General features: G+C 48.8%; 9 protein-coding genes across 9 annotated transcripts; 5 read left to right on the top strand and 4 right to left on the bottom strand.

Annotated features, from left to right (window-relative positions):
• Positions 1–1,503: 1,503 nt before the first annotated feature.
• Positions 1,504–3,563, top strand: GGS25DRAFT_529319 (FAD/NAD(P)-binding domain-containing protein; the record flags this gene model as incomplete). The annotated part of the gene is made up of 4 exons (XM_049265272.1): positions 1,504–1,684; positions 1,786–2,127; positions 2,195–2,863; positions 2,925–3,563. 4 exons carry the CDS (start codon positions 1,504–1,506, stop codon positions 2,954–2,956), a joined length of 1,224 nt encoding a protein of 407 aa, XP_049120285.1. The 3' UTR covers positions 2,957–3,563.
• Positions 2,904–4,899, bottom strand: GGS25DRAFT_529317 (acyl-CoA N-acyltransferase; the record flags this gene model as incomplete). The annotated part of the gene is made up of 2 exons (XM_049265271.1): positions 2,904–3,843; positions 3,946–4,899. The coding sequence occupies 2 exons, from the start codon at positions 4,897–4,899 to the stop codon at positions 3,481–3,483; spliced, it is 1,317 nt and encodes a 438-aa protein (XP_049120284.1). The 3' UTR covers positions 2,904–3,480.
• Positions 4,900–7,689: 2,790 nt separating this feature from the next.
• GGS25DRAFT_518403 (uncharacterized protein) lies at positions 7,690–8,423 on the top strand (the record flags this gene model as incomplete). The annotated part of the gene is made up of 3 exons (XM_049263529.1): positions 7,690–7,768; positions 7,823–8,043; positions 8,115–8,423. 3 exons carry the CDS (start codon positions 7,690–7,692, stop codon positions 8,421–8,423), a joined length of 609 nt encoding a protein of 202 aa, XP_049120283.1.
• Positions 8,424–9,123: 700 nt separating this feature from the next.
• Positions 9,124–10,629, bottom strand: GGS25DRAFT_529309 (uncharacterized protein; the record flags this gene model as incomplete). The annotated part of the gene is made up of 7 exons (XM_049265270.1): positions 10,576–10,629; positions 10,398–10,509; positions 10,213–10,292; positions 9,807–9,997; positions 9,477–9,710; positions 9,367–9,410; positions 9,124–9,296 (listed from the first exon to the last, which is right to left on the bottom strand). Exons 1-7 carry the CDS (start codon positions 10,597–10,599, stop codon positions 9,124–9,126), a joined length of 858 nt encoding a protein of 285 aa, XP_049120282.1. The 5' UTR covers positions 10,600–10,629.
• Positions 10,630–11,681: 1,052 nt separating this feature from the next.
• Positions 11,682–14,956, bottom strand: GGS25DRAFT_518401 (glycoside hydrolase family 35 protein; the record flags this gene model as incomplete). The annotated part of the gene is made up of 5 exons (XM_049263528.1): positions 11,682–13,697; positions 13,761–13,820; positions 13,906–13,960; positions 14,019–14,479; positions 14,540–14,956. 5 exons carry the CDS (start codon positions 14,954–14,956, stop codon positions 11,682–11,684), a joined length of 3,009 nt encoding a protein of 1,002 aa, XP_049120281.1.
• A 1,109-nt stretch (positions 14,957–16,065) lies between these two features.
• GGS25DRAFT_132868 (S-adenosyl-L-methionine-dependent methyltransferase) lies at positions 16,066–17,383 on the top strand. The gene is made up of 3 exons (XM_049256242.1): positions 16,066–16,322; positions 16,385–16,921; positions 16,987–17,383. Exons 1-3 carry the CDS (start codon positions 16,166–16,168, stop codon positions 17,118–17,120), a joined length of 828 nt encoding a protein of 275 aa, XP_049120280.1. The 5' UTR covers positions 16,066–16,165; the 3' UTR covers positions 17,121–17,383.
• A 454-nt stretch (positions 17,384–17,837) lies between these two features.
• Positions 17,838–18,799, top strand: GGS25DRAFT_518399 (uncharacterized protein; the record flags this gene model as incomplete). Its single annotated transcript, XM_049263527.1, has 2 exons — positions 17,838–18,552; positions 18,621–18,799. The coding sequence occupies 2 exons, from the start codon at positions 17,838–17,840 to the stop codon at positions 18,797–18,799; spliced, it is 894 nt and encodes a 297-aa protein (XP_049120279.1).
• Positions 18,800–19,008: 209 nt separating this feature from the next.
• Positions 19,009–21,062, top strand: GGS25DRAFT_132838 (uncharacterized protein). The gene is made up of 5 exons (XM_049256240.1): positions 19,009–19,161; positions 19,231–20,075; positions 20,167–20,295; positions 20,351–20,466; positions 20,527–21,062. Exons 1-5 carry the CDS (start codon positions 19,098–19,100, stop codon positions 20,894–20,896), a joined length of 1,524 nt encoding a protein of 507 aa, XP_049120278.1. The 5' UTR covers positions 19,009–19,097; the 3' UTR covers positions 20,897–21,062.
• GGS25DRAFT_132848 (ferric reductase like transmembrane component-domain-containing protein) lies at positions 21,050–23,349 on the bottom strand. The gene has a single exon (XM_049256241.1). The coding sequence runs from the start codon at positions 23,172–23,174 to the stop codon at positions 21,228–21,230; it is 1,947 nt and encodes a 648-aa protein (XP_049120277.1). The 5' UTR covers positions 23,175–23,349; the 3' UTR covers positions 21,050–21,227.
• Between the last annotated feature and the right edge of the window lie 45 nt (positions 23,350–23,394).

The raw sequence follows: 23,394 nt of genomic DNA, 5'->3' as shown, positions 1-23,394 counted from the left end.
TGTTGCAGCGGAATCCCTTGGACAAGTACAAATATCCACAGGTACGATACATATAAATTATCGAAAGTACTATCAGTAGTACTTAGTATATAGTAACTACATGTTATTGAGCAAAATTCTGCCCATGTGAAACATAATGTAGTTGATATTGAATTATATAGAGAAACATTGCAGAAGTGAACGCAAACGATACCTAGTTAAATTGGTTTGAATGATGAGAAAAGGGTATCACGTGGATCACTATCCACGTGACAACTCTCTTGAGTCACATCAGTTATAATTAATCCGCGGACATAACATTGAAGCTACTATGTACCGAGTACCAGGGCCATCTACGTTTATGAATTCAATGGAATTTGTGTTTCAATGTTGTACCGACCATAACCATGCACACGTGAGTACCTAGGTCTCGCACCGCAGGGATATTTCAGCCTCTGGACCTATGATTGGACAATGCCAAGTCCGGTGTCGCTTGCCCCAAGCCAGTGTTCTTCACCTACCCCTGCAAATGCGGATCTGATAACTTTGTTCCCCGCCACCCCACTATACTAGGTATCATCGTGTAATTCTTTTTGGTTGGGGTTGACGTGATCATCGCACTCTTTCCTTTTCTTCTAACCGTTAGATTTTTATCAGATCTTCAGAAAATAAATTATGAAACATTTATCCATCTATCCAAATATCCATCAACCACAGCAGGACATCAGCTAGAAATCAGAGGAGAGTTGACTTTAAGTACATATACTCGATGTATGTATTTGGCCAAGTCCTTTACTCCAGTACTAGGTACCTGTATGAAGCAGAGCATTGAGGACTACTTATGTATGTGTGGATCTTGGCTTGCTACTAGATGCTCGGTTGGGCAGGTACTTACCTACCTAGGTAGGTAGGCATTATTCATCTTCATATTCAAACAGCATCGAAAACAGCCCTGGAAGTACTAGGTACTAGTGAAACCGAAACTATTATGGCATATTCAATCATATACGGCACGGCAGAAATAGGTAGGTACTACGAGGTCGGCAGTACGTATAACAACCACTGGGGTCAACCAAGCCCAAGGATTACTATACTACTATGATAGTACCTACTTTCCTAGCTTCGTAATCTCTCAACCTCGTCACCGACAAATTCAACACCTCTTCATAAGTATTAATCAGACTATTTTCCAAGAGTGTCTTCCGTGTCCCGAGAAGCTAGGTACCTAGGTAGCATAACGTTTGACTAAATTAACTCGCAATCCCTTTCCTTTCCTTTCCCCCTTTCCTCCTCCATCTCTTTTCCTCTTACTCACTCGCCCACTCTGTTTATTTAACCCGGTTAGCCCAGAAAGAACATTAGTTGATGTTTTTGCGCCCAACCCTCGTCAACGTCTTCTACAAGCCGAGTGCTCGTCACATTGTCAACTTCTACCCCTCTCTCAACCTACACCATATACCCAATCTTCCTACTTCGGGCTGCTTCTTTTCGACAGTAAAAAAATCATCGACACCAAGATTCGCCATGTCTGCTCCCTTCTCCGACGTCTGCGCCTTGCGGTCCGTACACAACCCCTACCGGGTTCTCATCGCCGGTGGCTGTTATGCCGGCTTAGCGGCAGCTATCAACTTATTCCAAAGTTGCGACACATTTGATGACCCTATTCCCCTTGACATCACCATCGTCGACGAGCGGGATGGATTCTGTATGTGACCCCCCCTCTTCTTGTCTCGTAGCTGCATAGAATGTCGCAACCCCCACTCTCAACTGCAACCTCCATCATCCATCTAACATTTCGCTTTTTAGACCACGTAATCGGCTCGCCTCTCGCGCTGTCTTCAAAAAGCTACGCCGAGAAGGCCTGGGTCAAGTATAAGGATATCCCGGTACTTCAGAGACCGGATGTCCGGTTTGTGCACGGCAGCGTCAGCAAGATCGACCCCGAGAGCAAGACGGCGACGATCCTCGAAAAGCCTAACAAAACAGAACGCGCCGAGCTGTATGATTTCTTCATTGCTGCTACTGGTCTCCGGCGAGTCTGGCCCGTGGTACCGCAGTCGCAGAGCCGGGATGAGTATCTTGAGGAGGCGGGTCGACACATCGATGCCGTGACTAATAGCACTGCGCCGGTGTTAGTGGTTGGTGGAGGTAAGTTTCATTATCCATATTCGATCTTAGCTCGATAAGTTACCCCACCTAACTAACGCCTGATCAGGTGCTGTGGGTATCGAGATGGCAGCCGAGCTGAAAGAGACGCAACCAAATGTCCAAGTCACGTTGGCCCACTCTCGCAGTAAGCTCCTATCTGCGGAGCCACTCCCCGATAATGTCAAGGACTGCGCCCTTGAGTTGACAGAAGAGGCCAAAGTGAACGTGCTGCTGAACCATAGACTGAAGAGCAGCACGCCCGTGACCAACGCGCAGGACGGCACCGTAGTCTACGATGTCGAGTTCGAAAACGGCCACAAGATGACCGCCAGCCAGGTCATCATGGCCGTCTCCCGCAGCGTGCCCTCGACCACCTACATGCCCGCCGAGACACTCACAGAGGAGGGCTACGTCAACGTCTTGCCGACGCTGCAGTTGTCCTCGGACAAAATCCCGAACGCGTTGTCTCACTTTGCCGTCGGCGACCTGATCCACTGGTCCGGCATCAAGCGCTGCGGCTCCGCCATGCACCAGGGCAAGTTCGCCGGCCTGAACATCCACCAGATCATCCTGCAGGAGATCCAAGGCAAAGAGCCCGTCTTGAACAAGCTCGCCGAGACACCGCCGATGATCGGGCTCGCGGTCGGCAAGAACGCGCTTTCGTACGGTGGGGACGGCATGAAGTACGGTACCCAGGTAATGGAGTGGTTCTTCGAGGCGGATCTCGGTTTCAGAAGTGAGTAATTTCCCAAAACCCCCTTCATCGTGTTGCAATGATTGCTAACCTGTACCAACAGTTGTCTGGGATCATCTCCGTCTTGGGATGTAAATAAAAAAACCCATAAAGAAGAAAGAAGAAACTATGATATGTGCTTGGCTTTGGATATTAGGTGTATCGGCGCAGAGGGAAAGACCCACGGTAGATAAACTTGGAGCGTGTCTGCGTAGCGTTACATGCCATGCTAGATACTGATAGGTCCATGATATGGCTCTATGTACATAATGATCAATTTTCATCAAAAGAAGTTCGTCGAGCGTAAATAAGATTGTACTTAGGTACAGCACAATTACTGTATATTCATTTCCAGTTATCATCTAGGTATATAGGTCCTCGTATATATGTATCAATTCCTGCAAATTTAGAGACCGATTGAAAAAAGAAAAAAAAAAGAATTAAAGAAAACAAAACGGCCGCCAACTTTTTCTCCCGCAAGTTCAATTGTGTATTGTACAACTCGAGCACGCACGTGATCCGATCCGATTCGATTCGATTCCTACACCGACCCTCCTCTCCTCTCATTCCTCTCATTCTCTCATTCTCTCATCATCATTTTGCCTACCTCCCCACCCATCTTACAACTTCGGCATCAACCCCACCAACGTACCTCCAACCACCTTCTCGCTCTCAGCCAGCGGCGCGAGCTGGAAGAAGCGCTCGCGCGAGCAGCGGACGAAGGCGGAGCGCTTGTGGGGGAGGTCGACGAACTTGTCGAGCCCGAAGCCGTGCATGAAGTCGTACGCCAGCACCGAGCTGTTGGTGTACTTGGGCTCGCCGACGGCGTGCGTCGTGCGCGGGTCGTCGAGGAACAGGTAGTGCATCAGGCTCGACCACCACGCCGTCACCCGGTGGGGGCCGCGGAACCGCACGTCGCCGACGAGGGAGTGCCGGCCCCGGTCGTAGTCGCCGGCGCTGTAGTATGCGCCGAGGCGGTCTTCCTGTAAATCGAGCATAGTACGTTAGTTCTTTTCTTTTCCTTTTTTTTTTCTTCCTTTGCTTCACGGCGAGACGTGAAAGCCATTGTCAAATGCAGTACGTACCTTGCCCCAATACACCTCAAAGTACGCGAAAAACGTATCGTCGAACGCAGCCAGCAGCGTGATCTGGTGGGGGTCGACGTGGGCGCGGCGGAGGTACTCGCGGTGCTGCTCGAGCGTGCCCGTCTCGTTCCACCCCTGCGACACGCGCGGGTCGTTCTGCCAGTTGTGGAACAGCTCCAGGTGCGCCGGGTCCTGCCAGTCGAGCGCGACCATGCTGAAGTTCTCGCGCAGGTGCGGGATCCACCGGCTGTAGACGACGGACCCGGGACGCGGCTTCGCGGGCCGTCGCGGGTGCCACGCCGGCGCGCCCCCGGCCTCCGACGTCATCGTGTAGTCGAGGGGTGTCAGCGGGTAGCTCGACAGTGGCTTCGCGAGGACCGAGGAGGAGTCGGTATCCGGGAGCCAGACGCTGCGCGGCCCGAAGGGCGACCCCGCCCCCTGCCAGAACGTGCTGCGTAGCACGAGGAGCTCGTCGCTGAGGCCCCCGGATGTTGGGTGGTCGACGGCTAGTAGCACGTCTTTGAGCTGCGCTACGAGCACATCCCTGCCGGGCCCGGAGACCGTGAGGCGCAGCCCTTCCATTGACGGGCGGATTGTGAAGAGGACGTAGATGATGAGCCAGGCTTGTGCGAGGGTAGGCGGCGTTGCGTCATCCCATGCGAGGGTCGAGGCAGGGGAGCGACGAGCGCGTCCCCATGGTGTGTTGTTTGACTCGGGCGGGCGCTCGCCTGACTTTAGCTCCGTGGGCTCTGTGAAGAAGATGGTGTTGCTGTCGAGAGGCTCAGGTAAGGGCTTTGTCTTCTTCGTATCAGACTTGGTAGCATCCTCTTCTTGGGCTTTCACTTGTAGCCAAGGGGTGGAATCTGAAGGGCGCGAGGTGTTGACCAGGACGTAGGAGGTGAGGTACGGGTGTGGGAGCTTGAGCACCGGCTCATTCGAAGTTGGAGCTGCCATTGTGGGATTGTGGTATAGGATAATTGGGAGACGGAATTCGTAATTGAAGGAGTGTTTGTGACAGGAAGACTTTCTGCTACTTTCTCCAAGAGTCGCGAAGTTGTTTGCTGAAGGCAGTAGCTGGTTACTGAAAAAAATAAAAATTTATTATTCTTTAGGAAAAGCACGAAATATTTCCCTCGGCAAAGAAACAAGTAAACAGGTCGGCTACAGAAAACATGCCATCAGAGTATTCCACCATCGACACATCCCGGCATCTTAGCTACACTAGTCCTCAGCTTTAGTCTAGAAGGGGTCTTGTTGCGACATTGGGTCCCATACCCAGTACCTACCTACATACATGCCCAGGACCTAGGTACTTCAACGGCAAGCTTAAACCCATCTGATAATGAAAGTACGTACGTAGTAAGTACCTTGAAGTATAGCATTGCTTCGCGAGTTCATGCTATAATTTCCTTGGCTGCTTAGCTACTTTCCACGTTCCACCTACCTGCTTGCCTGCCTACTTACTATTACATTAGTAGTAGGTAGTAACGTTGAAGTAAAGAAAAGAGAAAAGAGGAAAAAAAACTTTTCTCGTGCGCTAATGCAAGAAGACCGCGCCGTTCAATACATACCAGCGTGTCTTGACTCTTAATGGACGGATAGCCTGACAGCCTGACAGCTACATACCTACCCTGGAATATATAGGCTAATGGTTAAGCCTAGGGCTACATAGGCAAGCGAACATCGTCTAACCAAGAAACTGGGAACTTAGAGGATTGGCTAGTGGTAGTATCGGCTCTTACCAAGTTCTGTAGAAAGCGGATCTGATAAGTTTGAGCGGGTGTATTGGAGGAACGTGTCCACGCAGCGGCCAGTTGACTGTCAGGAACGTGGAATGGGCAACGGAGGGGACGGGGAACGTGGTACAAATGGCTAGCGACGGATCAGATAAAAAGTTCGAGACTAGTAACAATTTAATGGCGCGTCCCAAGACAGCATTGTGGGGCTCGACACGGATCTGATAAGTATTTCTCGGACCGACATCGCTCAGTGCCTCGTGGTATGTAGCTTTGTACATGTACAAGATACATGTTCAAGTTTTTTAGTGTATTTTGAGTGTACTCGGTACAAACTTTAGTACTACGGTACCTAGTAGCCAAATGAAGGTCACATGATACTATGTACCAACTTGGTCGGCGCAACCCTTACATAAGCTACCCTATGTACCTAGGTACCTATTCACATGGCTGCGCCAACATTGAGTCTCTATTAACTTCTCCCTATTATATTGGTGCTTACCTATGTAATGTGCAACTAGGTCCAAAACAACACTCAATATATCGTTGAATACTCCTACTCTAGGTTCTCTCAACATATTATACTCCCTTATAATGAAGCATAATTCTAACTATCTGATAAAGTATACATGGCTACCAGATAGTCTAAGCCATCAACATCGTACAAACCTTCAAGCTCGAATAAATCATAACAAGAAGCTAACTTGGTAGTAAAACGTATCTATCTCCTTAGTGATGACCATTAAGGCCTCCATATCATCCTGGGAGAACTTGAACAGCTGTTCCAACTGACGCTTAGATACTGGATATCACGTGACCCCCTCCTGGCTCACCCTTCTCATCGTGAGCAGACGTCGTCTTGGCTACAATGGCTATAGTTCAGCCATCGCCGCCCATACAGTGTAATAAGATGTTTAAGTATTAGAATATCTGACTCCTTCAGACAGAGAGATCTCTAGTTATGAATCTAAGCTTATATCCACCCTAGAAGGGAGCCTCATAAGCTCCGCGGGAGCACCCTAATAGCTTTGATTAAGTCAACTGATCTTCCTGGTACCTTCCAACTAACACCCACCGAAAGCCTCTTTGAAGAAGGGAGCTTTATCTTTTAGAATTAATCTCTAAGCACTAATCTAGATTTACTTGTTCGTGAAGAATTTGGGGGTTTTGTGTTGAGCTTATAATAGTTGGTATAACTCACCCATTAGTTGCTGAACATTCTTAACCCCTTTAAAATATACCAAATTAAACTTCGCCACTCCTATTAAGCACAGCTTACTTGAGTGAACGACTGATCATGCTGTTACCTGTAGACCAAGGCCATCCCGACACCCCCGTTACAAGTAGATACTTCCCATTACTGGCTTGAAAGGAAACCATAGTCAAACCTCCATATGAACCATGAGTACCCAGGCATTTGGACCACAAAATAAGTTCTCCCCATATTGGAAGAGCCCCAAGGCTTGATTCGGCTCGAAAGACTTCGTAGGTACATATACAAGTATGGCCATACACAGGCCCCTTAGGTACTGTCTGGCTTTGAAGGTATCGACCTAGACAACCTTATATGGACAGCTATCCATTCTTGTTGCTAGCACCACCTCAAATATACGGAGATAGATGGGGTCTCGGATCGAGTGGCTCAGATCGAAATATAACTACCTAAGGTTAGAAAGGTGCCTGAGGAAGGAGAATGCTGACATCAAAAGCATGTCCCCAATGGCATGGGCCATAAAGGAAAAATATTTAATTCTTCCCTTCTCCCATCTTCCTACCTTCACTTCTAATCTTCACCTTGCAACATCAACTTGTGTATTTCTTCTGTTTGTCAAGAAGGAACACACAGCCCTGATCTTTCAAGACTCACATATCACTAGTTCTTCACAGCACCTGGTATGTATCTATTCCCTCTTCTTCTTTCCTTTGCTATTTCGTCTTGTCTTCTCACTAGCATCACCAACCAACACTTGAACAAGATGAACTGACTCTGTCACCTAAGCTCGAATCTATGGAGAGTTCTAAGCCATCGACCCTACTGGGCAAGAGACCCAGAAGCAAGTCTGAGCCTGTGTTAAAGATAGTCACAGGTATGCCACACATGCAGATGATACAGTCCCTCCTCACAAACTGAACTTCTATAGGCACTGCCTCTTCCCAGGGTGTTCCACCAGTGTCCTCGTCTACAAACGGCACACCTCCAGTCATGTCAGCCATGCCGAAGCCAGGAACGCTCAATGGCATCCCTCCCCCCGCTCTCACCAAAGCGGCAGCAGAGGCAATTCTTGAAGATCTGGTTAGCCAAACCACCTTTCCACCCACCGCCATGCCGGTGGGGATGATGACACGATCTCGTGTCCAGCACGTACGTCCAACCCCCCCCCCCCCTCAGTCCACCACCATGCCAACGTTTCCCTAACCCGTGACGCCTCGCAGCACAAGAAGCGTCTGAACCAAGACTGGGTCTCTCGCTCAATCGACCCCAAGAATCCACAGCAGCGCGAGTTGGTGCTCAAGACTGCCGCGAATTTTAGCGAGCTCCGCATTGATGTCAAGTACCGAATCATGCACTGGCTGTTCGTGAACGGTGAGACGGACCTCGTTGGGCGTCTGATGGCGGATCGCCTTCAAGGGAATAACCTTGATTACCCTGCCATTGCGGACATCGTCTCAGTGGACAAGGTCAATGAGCTTTTGCAGTGCAAACTGGTGTTTGATTACTGCATGGAGGTAAAAATGGACTAATATATGTGATGAGGTTTGATGGAAGTTATGTTTAAAGGGAAAACACGTTTGAACGACTGGCTTGTGCAAAGCAATTGGAGGTAATAATAAGAACACGATGGAGGCTTTCCCACCCATGGTGAACGCATGAACAACCCCTCACTGGACATGAAACCTTGAGTACCTACCTTCACCTCATGTAATATCGATCCAACCGTTCAATAATAAGGAGGAATAACTATATAGGTGTCTATTAAGCATGGCTCTTTATTGGCAAATGTAATTAACTAGCCATGAAGACTCTGGATGTTCATTTTCTTTGTGGGTTCGAATGACCCAAATCTGCTGATAATCATCTAGGTATGGTGATCAGTAACTGCCCATGAGCTTCAAGACGTTCCACACATGCTCACATAATAGATACTACGATTACAGTTTAACTGCTCTTGTGAGCACTACCTATGTACAGGTATATAGTAGATAGTAGATTGCCATCCTGGTGCAAATCCAACTCATTCCTTTGCCCATATTCTCAATATAGGTACCACCCAGTCAACTAGGTCGTACCATTTGGGCTTAATCAATGCCTAACTCGGTATTCGTTTGCCTGCTTGCATAGCCAGCCGACCAGTTCCAGCCACTTTGATACCTATAGTTCAACCATGTCAGCACTTGCCCATTTGAAAATCTACTAGGTTAGACACCTAGGTATGTTGGGTAATTATAGAGCTTCTACATACACTGCCATAGCAAAGTAGGCATATGCCTCGGCCGTGTTAGCAGCCAACTCGGGCATATTCGCCACCAAGTTAACGAGGCGGGCTAGCCGGTATACTTTCCCCCGCTTACCGTCCGCGTCGTACTCGGGCTTACCGTCTTCGTCTACGGCTGGGACTATGATACTAATTAGTGAATGTCCAAGATTATAAGGGGTACCACCAAACGTAAGGTTAGGTGCTTATACCATCTACCAAGGGCCCATCATCCACCTGCCCATAGTAATGGGCCCTATTAAGTTAACCCGACTAGTCAGTGCTGGTATTCCAAGCTTTACCAAGTGCCTGGGCCACTTACAGTTCGTGTACCCAGTACTTGGACATCGTCTCGAACGCATCATCAGCCAGCTGGAAGCCTTCGTCGACTTTCGTTGGGATGACCACATTCAACGTTTTCAAAGCCCTTTTGCACCATATCATGGCATCAATATCAGGAACCGTAACTGCCAAATCGCGCCCCTTACATATGGCATTGTTCGTCGGTGTCTGGACCCCCTCGATCCACATTTTTATGAAGTTGAAAAAGTAAAACCTGCATGTGCTCTCTGGTTAGTATTTGATATCGATGAGACAGATACCCCTTGTAACACACCAGCCAAATATAGACTACCTAGGTAGGTATACATACCCCTGAGACCACTTAACATTCCCCCTTTCATCCTTCTCGTCTCTAACAAATCGAATAGGTTCGCCGGGCTTAGACGGATCCTTATCGTTAGGCCCGTAATATTTAAAGCCATCAGCATCGCAGTACAGCGCGTTGTCTCTATAATCCTCGGTTTCGTCGTTATCCATGCCAAATTTCATTTGGTCAACAATCTAAAAAAAGGGGGGGGAGAAGGACAACATGATTAGTAAGCTTGTGTGATGTTGGAAATGGGACGAAAGGGTTAAATTCTTAATTAAGGGGCTTAGCATTGGAGAAGAAATTGGATGGCAGAGTACTAGGGATGCAGATAACCCTAAACGCCGTCTCTAAACCTCCTAGGGGTAGGTATGCATATTCGCGATCATGTTTTACGTTGAAAGCTTACCGACTGGGCATAGTAAAATTGACTTAGCAGTGCAGGCACTGGCCCTCCTACGTCTCGATCCATGAGAATCCCGAGGTATGCTTTCGTCGGTGGTTAGCATGGTTCGAGGGGTAGATGTAGATGTGGCTACTACCCACCTAGTAGGTAGTTAAGCAAACCAAAAGGAACAATAAAGGGGAGCTCACTCCAACATGCACCTGCCAGCCTGTCCCACTTGAACTCTGCTTCTCTCCCCCTACCCGTTGGCCTCGGGGTATTCTTGAGGTATGCAAGAGCCTCGCTAGCCGCATCGATCATCTTCTCAAAGATTAGTACCTAATTGCCAATTGGAGAAGTCAGCAAGAGAAAAGGAGCGGAAGTAACATCTGCTGCTTCGATGTAAGACATCGTCAAGTTATGCTGGTAGCTCCCACAACCACAATCGGTATCTCGGTCTGGAAAATAGTGCTCTCCCACGTGGAAGAATGTTTCTAGGTCTGCTCTGCATTCTACGACGATGATAATGCCTAGCCATGAGGTTAGATACACGATAAATAGCCCGCTCAGCATCGCGAAGATATGCCCCTATTTGCGTGACGAGGTGTAAAATAACGGACAGTATTGAAGGAGCCTGTTAACATGGATTATAGTACTACATGATACAGAGAGCATAGATCTATAAGAATCATTTACAAACCCCCTTTATCTACTTCAGTAGTTGTTTGGTGAATGAAAGGATCACTCATTCAAGATATTTTAATTGTTTTCCCTTTAAAATATCTTCTTATTCACTTCCGTATAAAAATCATTTCCAAGAAGGAATGCTATTCATAGGAGATGTACTATTTTCAGAACGAAAATCCCAAGAATTATTGGCAGACATTGCCAAATTTGATAAGCTACCTGCCTAGGTAGGTAGGGAGCCACAGTTGCGCCATTTTACTGCCTACCTATAAAAAGAACGAATAAGCTATGAATAACATTGAAGGTGGAAATGTGAGTAAAAAGTATCCACTCTCGTGGCACGAAAAGAGAATGCAAATAGCCTCCAGGGGCTGACTTTAACTACCTTGAATGTTCATTGGGGGAACGTCAAAAGGGGAGTTTGTAAGCTAAGCTTAACCTCGATATGATGCTTTGCGGGAAGGAATGGTTCTCAATCTGACAACCTTCTACGCCCCGCGAATCCTAGGTTCTAACCTTAGGTGGTTACCTAGTAGGCACTTAAAATAATGTTCGCCAGGATCGAACAATAACTCAGAGGGTAGTCCCGATTACCTTCCCCTGGCGCCAGGCCTATCTTAGCCTAGTTTCCCGGCTATCCCGCTATTCATTAACCTCATCAAGCTCGGTCTAGTTGTGCGTTCATCATGTTAAGCTTTTCTAGCCGAGCTACGTTTTGACTACGGGTATGTAGAGTTGGAAAGTGTTAATTAAGTACCTAGGTAGATAAGTATTAGGTATTTGTAACTATTCTATTAGATTACTCTTTAGTAAGCCCCTTCGCGTTGCGTCCAGGTAGGACTGTCAACCAGCGTAACCTTTTCCCTGCCCGTCCATACAGGCACCCCAGGCACGAGCTCAAGACCAGGGATCTTCGCGCCACCTTCTTCGAGCGCCCATAGCGAGATACCGACATAGTTCGACCCGTGGTAGTTGAGGATGCCCTCCGGTACAGGGAACACCGTCTGGGGACCGATGTTGCTGCTTAACTTGCCAAACTGCCACCCGTTGACGTACAGCTGGGCCCGGTAGATGCCAGAAGACGCCGTGTCATTGGAGAAGGAGAACGCGAGCGGGATATCCCATTCATCCGATGGTAGATCGAGGTCAAAGGAGGTAGCATAGAAAGCAATGCCTGGAAGACCGAGGCCCTCAAGCGGGGAGTGAGATTCCCAAGAGTCTGTCGGGGCGCCAGGAAGGTGGTAACCCTGTCTCTCTATAAATAGCCCACCCTCGTTTAGCGGGCCACGAATTTGATCAATATAGTCCTCGCCACCAAGATTGCCGGTAAGCTTCCAGGTAATGGGTGTATCCGTCGACTGGGAGGTCTCAAGCCGCCAACCTAGTATGCCCCGTGGCGCTTTCATCGTGTCATCGGCAACATTATAGTCCTCATCTAGCCCCATGTTTTCTACAACTACGGTAAGCACGTGCTCCGTGCTAGCTTCGAGCGTAACCCCTGTGACGTCGTACTTCACTTTGGCGCTCGAGTTTGCCGCGTTGCCAGTAAATGATGATAGTAGGTGGTCGTCTAACCAAACCGACGAAGCAAACCCACTTCCACCTTGTGTCCATACTGAGAAGTTGGCTTCACGTCCTGTGGCGTTAAAATGACCTCGGTAGACTAGTACGCCGGTGTGGAAACCGTAATCCGATGAATATGTAGAAACAGGAGTGATGAGGCGTTGGAATGTGTTATCTGTCGTTATCTTGTCGGCAACCGTCCATGACGAGTCGTCATATCCTTCCTGAAGCTCTGGAAGTGAGTCGATGTATTTCCATTCAAGCTCTGATAGGGCAGGGGTGTTGAATGAAGGTGCATTTATTGACAGATCAGCCAACTTTCCAAGAGTTGATGCTTGCGTTTCAGTCTCGGCGCCATTGACGAAGAGTTTGGTAGTTCCTGCTGGGATGCCTACGATTTCAACCTTTGTGGATGCGTTGAAATCAGCCTTGATGTGCAATTCGTCGTTACTTATCGATGCGGATCGTACGAGATAGGGACCATTGATGATTAGCTTCGAATCCGTGTTGTCGATATCGGTGAGCCAGTAGTTGTAAGCTGTATTGCGGTCCAGCAGATATACAACTAGACCTTCAGTAACTTGAAGTATGGATTCTTCCGGCTTTGCCGTCCAACCAATGACCGTCAAGCTAGAAGAGTTGTTGCCTACGACGCTGTAAGAAGAGCCCCCCTGAAGGCTCTTAACCGCAGCATTCGGCGCTTCAATGGCGAACTCATTATATTCACCGGCCCCAGCATACAAGATGAGCACGGTCTGGTTGTCGACTTTCGCATGTGTAAACACATCTGCAGTGGAGTATAACAATCGAGTACCTTGGACGTCGTAGTCCGTAACCATGATCTTTGAGTCTCGACCATTCAAACTGAGCGACTGGTTTGTCTGGGGAACTGTGAGGTCTCCTTGAGATGTAGGCAGTGTCACCCTATACTTAGTTGATGCAAGGCTAGTGTAGTTGGTATGACGAATGACGAAGAAAGAGGCATGATCAGTGCTGTTTGATAGCATTGGTGTAACAGTGATATCAGGGTTGTCGCTATAGAGGCTGGTCGAGCTGTTTCCAGGAACAGCGGTGAGATAATCGGGACTTGATTGCAGGAAAGTCACCTGCAACTTAAGCTCCGAATATTTCTCTCGCGTGACAGTTCGGTCCTCTTTGATGACACTGCCATAATCGTAGGAAGTATAACCTCCCGGATGTCCCAAATTTCCCCAATTAGTTCCACCAAAGATCATGTAAAGGTTGTTGATTGTTACACCCTAGAACCGTATTGTTAGACTCTTGATGGATGTATTTGCTAGTTTTAGATTGGGTGTAGTTACCGCTGCATAGTTATTCTTGTAGAACACCCGTTCGAATTCATGATTCACCAACTCACTGCACTATATCTCGGTTAGTCGGGATACCAACAGTGTAGAGAGCATACCCTCTCGCATTCGTTGCGTTCGAAAACGTCTTGAAACATACCTGGTCGAAACCCCATCCTCCCCACGGATCAAAACTACCAGCTTGGAACTCGAGACTTCATACAACATTAGCGCTGATCTTTCAAGCTTACCAAACTCCTTCAAAGAACTTACAGGGAATATGGTGTTGTCGGGCTCTGCTTCAAATGTAAGTTTCTCCAATTTGTCGGAAGGCCCTTGCTAGGCCAAGTCGTAGGATGCGCGCAGTCAAAGCCCACGGGGTAGCCATCATGTCCATAGATCTCAACCTCTCCCACGCCAGTACCTGGGGCATTGTAGCCATAGGGACTTGCGTCGTTGCTAATGAAAGGCACGACTATTCCTGCGTCTCGCGCTTGTTGGATCACATATTCCATGTAGTCTCCATCTGGAAATGGCGCGAAACTGTTGGCTACAGTGTATTCGTTCTCTGGTTGAAACAAGATTACTGGGCCACCATTTGTGATTTGGGCATCCGCAATAATCTTTCCGATGTTTTCCATATAATAGCTCGTCGCATTAAGGTAGTCTGGTGCTCTTGTTCGAAGGGTACCTCGCACTCGCTGTAGCCAACCGGGGAAGCCACCACCACTCACCTAATTGTAAGTTCTTAGCTAAGCGCATTCACAACTAGCTCATATTGTATTGCCACTTACTTCGGCGTTGATATAAGGGCCAGGCCTGGCAATGAGATAAATCCCGGCGGATTGAGCAGCTTCGAAGAAAGGCTTAAAGTCAAAGACCCCTTCTGCTTTGAACTCTCCAGGCTTGCCTTCCAAAAGTGCCCAATCCACGTAAAATGAGGCGGCGTTGAATCCCAAAGCCTTGATTTTCTGGAAAATGTCCAGCCACAGAGACGGCACGGGAAGTCTGAAGGGATGGATCTCCCCACTGAATATTAGCACTCTCTCTCCTTTAACAAAGAGAGAGTGCTCATCCCAAGTGACAATATCTTGCCCAGCTTGCCGCTTCTCAGCTAGGTCCCATATTAAGTCGTCGGGTCGCCCTCCTGTGCTAAAAGCATAGCTAAGGAGAGCTTGTAGCGCGGGGAGTAGAAGCAGTGACGACTTCATGGCCGGTAACAGGGAGCTTTGAACAAAACCCGAATACTAACCTAGAAACTGGTCAGGGAAGAAGTTTGATTGTAATGTCTTCGCAAAGGAATTGGTACCGTTTAAGTACCTAGCTAGGCACGTAGGGGTATTGAGTTTGCGCGATGTTGTGCCAGGAACAAACCCAGTCTCCCCCTCACGCGTACAAAGAAACTTGGGGAGCAACTTGAGGAGTAAGTCAAAGAATATTGCCCTACATAGTATAGATCCTATAGGTGATGTACGCCAATGTTGGGGTATTGTGGGGTAAGACTGGTAAATCGGCGCATGTTGCCGGACGTGGAGATCACAATCTACCATATTCAGCATGCTAGTTGAACGACTTTGGTATGTTTGTTTCCTGAATTGGACGATTTGGATGACAAGCGAGATGGAGCACAAGGATATGGCGGTGCGGTGTCAAGGTACGACTTTACCACGCCGAAGGGTTACCTGCATTGCCTAGTAGGCAGCGTCGTAACGCTAGACGGACGAACTTGACCAATCCTCCAATAGGAGAATACGGATTCTTTTTCATAAGAAGGATTCTCATCGTTCAATTGCGATCGAATCAACTTCATTCCTCGGTGTATCGCAGACCGATATAAGCGCAAGCGCAAACATTCAAACCTCGTATTCCTATAAGTTATAGTCAGGTACCTACTAGGTTGTCATCTTTCATGATTCTTGTTCTTGGTCAATTGCATCATCTTTGGAGTGCTCTCGATCAAAAGCCACTAACTGATCTGACGTTATGAATTAGTAGCTATTGATGAGCCCTAGATCTGTCGAAGTAAACACTTCAGGAGCACATATTTAGACTATTCTTTAGGTGAATTCAGAATTATAGGTTTCCGACTATGTTAGGTAAAGGATAACTTGTCAGGTGCTTGTAAGCACGACTTGTGAGACTTTAAGCTTTAAGGTTCGGATAAACATTGATGAGTTATCCCCAGCATGGTCACGTGGAACAGGGTCCTTCCTTCTCTGATTCAGCACAACTTCTGGGCAGATTACTCATCCTGGCATATCACGTGATATGATGTTCGTGTAATCCTATCAGCGCAGCCAGCGCACTCACCCGCCCCTCCTTCATACTCTAGGCAGAGGCTTAAATGCTTCTTCTTCGCTGGATGCCCAATAAGGAGTTTTCTGTTCACGAAACCTGAGGATTATAGAAATCGCGTCGCAATGGCTGCTTATAATGTGGTTTCGGCTGAGGCGGAGAACAAGCGTCTGGAGATAGGGGTTTCGGTTATAAGGGCTTACATGGATGGCAAATCATGTCTCGCCCCGATTGACACAGGACGCAGTAACCTCAGGGTCCTCGATAGTGCTGCGAGCAACGGTACAATTTTGACGTTGACGCCCTTTCTTGTTAGGACGCGTTAACTCATAGCTCGAGAACAGGTGCTTGGTTGTCACAATTACAGGCTTCCCTCCAGGACCCGGGCTCAGCTACTTTGATCGGGACCGACATCCAAGACCGCTTCCCCGACCCACCGCATCCAGGCATCACCTTGCAAATTCAAGACATCACCGAGCCATGGCCGGAGTCGTGGAGGTCTAGCTTTGACTTCGTGCACCAAACACTGGTGATATACCAAGCGGGGCCGAAGCTACGCAAAGTACTCGGCGCGCTGACAGAGCTCGTGAAGCCCGGCGGGTGGATCGAGCTCATGGAGCCGCAGTACGGATTCGGCGATGATGGCGGGCCAGCTTATAAGCAATTCGGCGCCATGGTCAACGAGCTCTGGGACCTCAGAGGAACCAAGAGCGACTTTGCGTCAGACTTGGAGCCGTTTTTAAAAGACGCTGGTTTCGTGGACGTTAAAACAGTGGTGCTGTCTGTCGGCGTAGGTCCCAAGGCGAAGAGTCCGGATATAGCTGATATAACGGTCCAGAGTATGATAGGCGGAGGCAAAAACATCCCTTTGGCCGCGAAACGTAAGTGCACCTAACTATGGGAATGGCTGGTCGCGGTGACACTAACAAGTTCTCTGCCTGCATAGGCATTCCTGGCGGGTTCAAATGCATCTCATCGGAGGATCTTGAAACTTGGCCAACTCGTCTGGAGGAGGAATTGAAAACCGAAGGCGCCGTTACCAAAATGCTAGTAGTATACGGTAGAAAGCCCGATGTATAGTGGTGCGTAGGGCCTACTTGCTCTCAACTGCCTAGCAGGTAGGTAGGTAGGTAGGTAGATACACCGATATAAAAGCGTCCTGGTCCCATTCTAATGATCCATGGATCTCAACAAAATGCGCAAACTGTGATATTGACTCAAGCTATTTACTGACTAGGTTCCCTGAGTGTTCCATCTAGTGTTACGCTTGGCATGTCTTTGTGGGTCGAACCCCTTATTCTCTGAAGCGGGAGTCTCGGGACAACGATACTAGAGTCGCGATCAGTGACCCCTTGATCGGAATATTGATAACATATCAGGCACCTAAACCCTATGCTTAATTGGACCTACTGGCTGTCTTTGGCGGCATTGATCTTGAAAGGCAAGTGAAAAGACCTTGGTAGGAGGGATCAAACCTACCGATGCTTACCTCGGGTTTAGCTGGGTGCAAAATTGTACGGGCGGGAGAAATTGTAGCAACGCCGGCATGCTGCTTGCTAATCAAAGACAGCCCGAATTGCCTTCACAAAATGCACCGCTCCGTAGCTGTGTTAGTTATCAATAGCTAAGATCCAACTTACCCAGAATGCCTAGGTACTTATAAAGGGGCTGGCATTGGCCTCTCAAAAACAGAATCTTCATCGACCTATACCTATCCCCCCTCACCTTTCTACCATGCCTACCTACCGTATCCTGACATCAGCTACTCGGTCAACACACACCACTCCCCTAACCACCATGTCCACCACCCCCCCTTTCTCCTCCCCCACCAAACGCTGGCACACCTCAGCCCAGCCCTCCACCCTCCCCTCCCTCCCCTCGCTCTCCGCCAAAGGCAAGTCCGTGCTCATCACGGGCGGGGGCACCACCGGCATCGGCGGCGAAACAGCGCGGTCCTTCGCCTTAGCCAGCGCATCCCGCATCGCGCTCCTGGGTCGCCGATCGCAGCCTCTCCTGGCGAACAAGGCGTTCATCGAGGACAAGTACCCCGGCGTGGAGGTGCTCGCGATCCCCACGGACGTCACGAAGCAGGAGCAGGTCGACGCGGCGTTCGCCCAGTTCGCGGGCAGCGGTGGGAAGATCGACGTGCTGATCCACAGCGCAGCGACCATTGGGCCGAAGGAGCCCGTAGCGGAGGCGGATGGGGATGCGTATCTCGGCGCCATCCAGACGAACATCGCGGGGTCTTTCTATGTTGCGCGGGCGTTCCTCCGACACGCGGCGCCAGATGGCGTTGTGGTTGCGATGAACACGTTCGGGACGCATCTGAGTCTCAATGAGTACTTCTCTTCCTACTGCGTCGGGAAGATGGCCGTTTACCGCCTCTGGGACACCGTGGCGTTTTCAAACCCGAGCTTGAGCATTTTTCATACGCACCCGGGCGTCATTCTCACGGAGATGAATTTGGCGACGGGAGGGGCGGCGAGTTTTGAGAATATCGAGGTTGACGATGGTAAGTGCTGTGACAGCGATGTTGATGATGGTGGTGGTGGTGGTGCGACTGGCTGACATTGATTATAGTGTCCTTGCCGGCAAGCTTCAATGTCTGGCTTGCGAGCCCCGAGTCCCGTTTTCTGAAGAACAAGTTCGTGTGGTGTAACTGGGATGTGGATGAACTCAAAGCGCAAGCCAAGGAGCTTGAAGCGGGAACGAAGCTGAATATTGGGCTTGTGGGGTGGCCATTTGAGGATGCTGTCTAAGTTACCAGTACCTACCTAAGCAGGTAATGACTTACCAGTTACTATGACTCGAACTAGGGGTTGTGTCATGTACTAGAGATCGCCACGTGAATGAAGTTGTTACAAATTGTCCCGCCCGTCACTATGCCAGTTTGAGAGATGACAAATAGAGGATGCTGACAAATCCCTTAAACCTGATATCATGATCCAGCCAGCGGGATTCCGAAATTGAAAATCAAAGTACATTTTCTTTTATCTTAGACAGGTACACATACCGACCAAAGTACTCTCATCCTGCGTCCGCTATGTTGTAACTAAAATGTACGAAACCGGCGTCCAGTCTATTCTACGATGTAGGCAGTGCAATAAGCCTTTCGACAAGGGTGAGTTGTAGCTGTGCTTCCGGCAGAACGTCACCTAGCAAGCAATATTAACGGCGTGGTGATACTTAGAGTCTACATTGAAGAGACATGGCTATTATTGTCGGTCTCGAAAAGTTGGTGGCATTACTCGTCCTCGATCTTGTACTTCATGCGCTAGAGGGAAGGCGGGTTGCGACAAGAAGCGACCCAAGTGCTCCAGGTGTATGATCAAGGGCATTGAATGCTATTACCCGAGCACACCCAAGCCTACAGCTTCAGAGACTCGCCATAGTGATGGTGCGTCTGCTGGGTCGAGCAAGACGACATCTTCGTCGGCCACCAATTCTTCTAAGTTGGGCTATGTCGAAGAGCCAAGTAATAATGGTGATGATAATATCAATATCATACTCGAAGATGCGTTTGTTACACCAATAAACCCGGACTTCGTGGGCCTTGAAGGCCAGTTTCTTGAATGGGATGCCGCCAGCTTCGGTCTTGCCGACTTTTTGGATACACCGACAATGGACCCCTATTTCCCATCAGGGCTATCTCCTCTGATACACCGCTCGACACCTGCAACTGATCAAACGGCCAGGACACGACAGGATCTCCCCTTGCCCAATTCCTCAATACCAGCAGCACCAAGCTACACCATCCGATCATTTATCCAACGACCAAGAGTGCAGGCCAGTGCGCAACGAATCGCCAATCTCATATTCCATACTCTGAAATCGTATCCCCGGATGCTGCTGCGTCATAGTACCCTCCCGCCCCTGATCCATCCGTGCTTAGTGTCAATCGATTTCGAGAATCCCCAAATGGAACCGTTGATGAATTGCATCAGCTTAGTGCATATGATCAGCCACCGGGTCCAGGGGAGTAGGAAGTTGTTCTGGAGGAATGTTCGGCAGGAGTGTGAACGTTTGGTACAAGAGGTAAGTTGAGCATGCCATAGTTGCCTAGCACCTGTGATATATTAGTGTAAATTGAAGTGAAGCTGATAGATACCACCTACCTCACGTCTAGCATCCGAATCTAGGCCAGTGGGAGCTACTTGCAGGCATGCAGGCTCTCTCGATCTACATCCTCATACGGTTGGATGAAGGCGAGACGGACTACAACAACTTTGACTACCTATTACTAAAGACCTTCATTGTAGGCCCTCCCCTGACCTATCCCTTTTACTTTTAGCTCTAATGATAGAGCGCAGGCGATTTCTCAGCAATTCACCCAACGCGATAATGCCCGATTCACGCTCCATACACCGGGCGGCGATGGACCCGAAATGAGTTGGAAAGACTGGATTTTCAGGGAATCACGACGCAGGTAAGACCCCATCGCACAAGTTCGGTCGCAAATGGACGTACATACTAAATCGAACCACAGACTAGGCGTGGTCTATCGAGTAGTGAACATGCTCATCTATTTCGAGCCCGCGCCCATGTGTGAGATCCCTACAGGCCTCCTCATAGCACCACTGCCAGCGAAACGGCAGCTATGGGAAGCCGGCGACGAGCTAACGTGGAAGATGGAATGTCAGAAGGAGTCGGGGATCCAGACAACCTTTGGCTTGGCCACTGACGGCGAGATCATCAGATTAGAGGATCGTTTATCAAGCGACGATCTGTGGCCATCCAGTCGCCCTATAGATTCTGGGACCGCTCCATTGAGGAGGAGTGAGAGCTGGGAAGATTGGTGCTTGGGGTTAGATGGCTTTGGCGGGCTAGTCATGCTTGCTGCCTCCTTGGTTGTATAGACACGGCTAGGTTAGGCTACTGTAAACCACACGCCAGTATGTTTATACGGATATTAAAGGGGGTTTAAAGGCTTATCAAGATCCCAACATCAACAAAGCTTTCATACTGCAAATTCAGTATTCAAAATCGGGGGTGTAAAACAGCCGTATATAAAGGCCTCTAAATAATCATTCTCGAGTCATGTTAAAATAGGAAGGACTCTAACCACCTTATCGCCTACCTTCCTCTACTTGATCTAAATCCAACCGATAAAAATGGATGCCAAAGTCGCATACCGTCGTGCGAAGCCCAATCTATAAATATGCATAAAACGCGACCTTTCTCATGTCTTTACCAACCAAATTTCTCTATTCGTAACTGGATATCAGCCCCCTCCCTAACCATTCTTGCACAGGCATTTCTAGCGGTCCTGTTTAACCCGTCAGGTCCCGAAACCACAAACCCTACCCTGCCCTCCGCGGCAGTGGTCAAATTGGAAATATAACCAGCAATGTCCGGCCTACCAGCCTCATTAGTCGGCTCGGGAATTGTTACAAATACTCCGAACTTCCTTAGATCCGCAATTCTCTCCTCCGGAAGCCAAGCGCGTTGGGCTCTAGAATGTATCACCCAGATAAGATGGACCTGCCTCTTTCCACGATGGCGTGTAGCAAGAGCCCACGCCAGGGGGAACACAACCGCAATTCCAGAACCGCCTGAGATGAGAATGGCATTGTCGCATGACCTTAACATATTGAGAGGATCATGAGACCCGTAGGGTCCGTCTAAGCGGACCATCGCCCTTTTATTAGAGCGTGCATATTCTAGCAGACTAGAAGTGAAGCCCGATTGTATCCGAATCAATAGACTTAGCCAAGCATGACTTGGCGAGTCTGCGGAACCTTCTACGGGTGCGGCGGAAGCGATGGTGAATGGGTGAGCTTGCAAGGCGTGGCTTCGCCCCAGCGCAGGAACTGTAATGAAAACATGATCGGCTGGGTCCCAGCCATGCCGTATGCTTTGTTTGATACGATTCAAGCACCCCTGGTTGCTCTGCGAAGGTATATCCCAATCCGCAGAGAGCAGCAGCGTTTGGTCATCTTCTAGTATCGTAAGATCCGCAGTGAATTTGTCAGATTTCACAAGCAGACGCCAAACAATTCGATCGAGCATGAAAATAACGAGGGACGCGAAGACATACGGCCGGCTCGTATAGAAGTGAAGCCATAAAAATGCCAGTGCCGCAATTTGTAAGGTGACGTGGGAAGCCAAGAATAATTCATACCATCTCTCTCGGAAACTGCCAAGAGAGGTGAAAAATAGTAATTCGTATGACACAAATGCCCCGAGTCCGAGAAGTATGAGGGGATGTGTGATGTATTCACGAAACGTGCTGCCAGTCTTGAGCCATGCAGGTGATACCAGAAGCCGCCAAATCAGCATGCTTGCGAAATGAACAAATGCTTCGAAGCACATTAGCTCGCCGACACGTCGATGATATATGTTCAGAGCTTCGTACGAACGGCCGGTGAGAATTTTCAATGGCTGATTCTTCGCCGCGAGGAGGTATAGAAGTGGTAGATTGACGATAAACATGGTACCAGCTCGATCAGCAAAAGCAAAGAAAAATCGGGACTCAAAAGGCAGCTGATATAAGTGGTAAAACGCATTGAGGGCCAAGTACGATAGAACGAAAATGGACGTTCCATTTGATGGTAGTGTCCGATTGATAAATGGGATGGGCCGCGGCTGATATGTTAATAGATAATTCAGACTGTTCAGTATGGCATTCCTAGGCTTTTCTGCAACTGAAGCTGTACTTTGTTGTCGAGTTCCAAGGAGGGGCTGTCTCTCAACATCTATATCAACAGGCTTTAGCGTGAGTTTGGACGCTAACGACCCATCCAAAGTACTACTAGAAGACGAGCCAGCCTCGCTTGCGATACCAGAAACCTCGTTTGCTTGGTCGAGTTGTTCTGACTTTGCAGCTGGGTCTTGCTCGATTATCAGCCATCTTGACTTCTGCCTGAGCTTTTCAGCCAAGTGGAATAAGCAGAAAAGTGCAAGTATTATTAATAGAGTGACGTTGTAGTGAAAGATGATGGCGCGACCGTGGAGAATATAGGAAATTAACTCTCGTAAATATTGAAGCCTCTCCGGGCTGATCGGAACGTTCGGGCCATTCGAAGGAGGGGCGTCACCGTGTAAAGGATGAACCTCGTCGACAACATGAGAAATATGAGATGTTCTCAAGCTTTCTTTTAGAAATTTGAGTGCCCATTCCGTATCGGGGGGCATGATTGAGAAGGGGGCACCTAATAGGGAGCACCTAATAGGAAATAGGTGGTAATGATGATGAATGGTGGCGGTTTGCCTAACAAGGATAAGGGAAGCAGGGAAGACACAAGATCTTATCTGATTGAATTGATAAGGCACTCAGCTGACACTGAGGCTGTTTCCACTTAAAACCGGTAAGGGGTTCATTAGATTGGGGGGGGGGGCATATGCACACGTGGGG

The sequence above is a fragment of the Hypoxylon fragiforme genome (genome assembly GCF_022984875.1).
Source record: "Hypoxylon fragiforme strain CBS 206.31 chromosome Unknown GGS25scaffold_2, whole genome shotgun sequence".
NCBI classification, from domain to species: Eukaryota; Fungi; Ascomycota; class Sordariomycetes; order Xylariales; family Hypoxylaceae; genus Hypoxylon; species Hypoxylon fragiforme.
The sequence above is the reverse complement of the archived record's forward strand: the minus strand, read 5'-3'. Positions and strand labels throughout refer to the sequence as shown.

Excerpts from the sequence above, each read along its gene's own strand:
- GGS25DRAFT_132848 (XM_049256241.1), bottom strand. The coding sequence starts at position 23,174 with ATGCCCCCCGATACGGAATGGGCACTCAAATTTCTAAAAGAAAGCTTG.
- GGS25DRAFT_132868 (XM_049256242.1), top strand. The coding sequence starts at position 16,166 with ATGGCTGCTTATAATGTGGTTTCGGCTGAGGCGGAGAACAAGCGTCTG. Across the intron at positions 16,323-16,384 it reads CGATAGTGCTGCGAGCAACG|GTGCTTGGTTGTCACAATTA; the intron begins GTACAATTTTGA and ends GCTCGAGAACAG. Across the intron at positions 16,922-16,986 it reads CATCCCTTTGGCCGCGAAAC|GCATTCCTGGCGGGTTCAAA; the intron begins GTAAGTGCACCT and ends CTGCCTGCATAG.
- GGS25DRAFT_132838 (XM_049256240.1), top strand. The coding sequence starts at position 19,098 with ATGTACGAAACCGGCGTCCAGTCTATTCTACGATGTAGGCAGTGCAAT. Across the intron at positions 20,076-20,166 it reads GTGAACGTTTGGTACAAGAG|CATCCGAATCTAGGCCAGTG; the intron begins GTAAGTTGAGCA and ends CCTCACGTCTAG. Across the intron at positions 20,296-20,350 it reads TATTACTAAAGACCTTCATT|GCGATTTCTCAGCAATTCAC; the intron begins GTAGGCCCTCCC and ends GATAGAGCGCAG.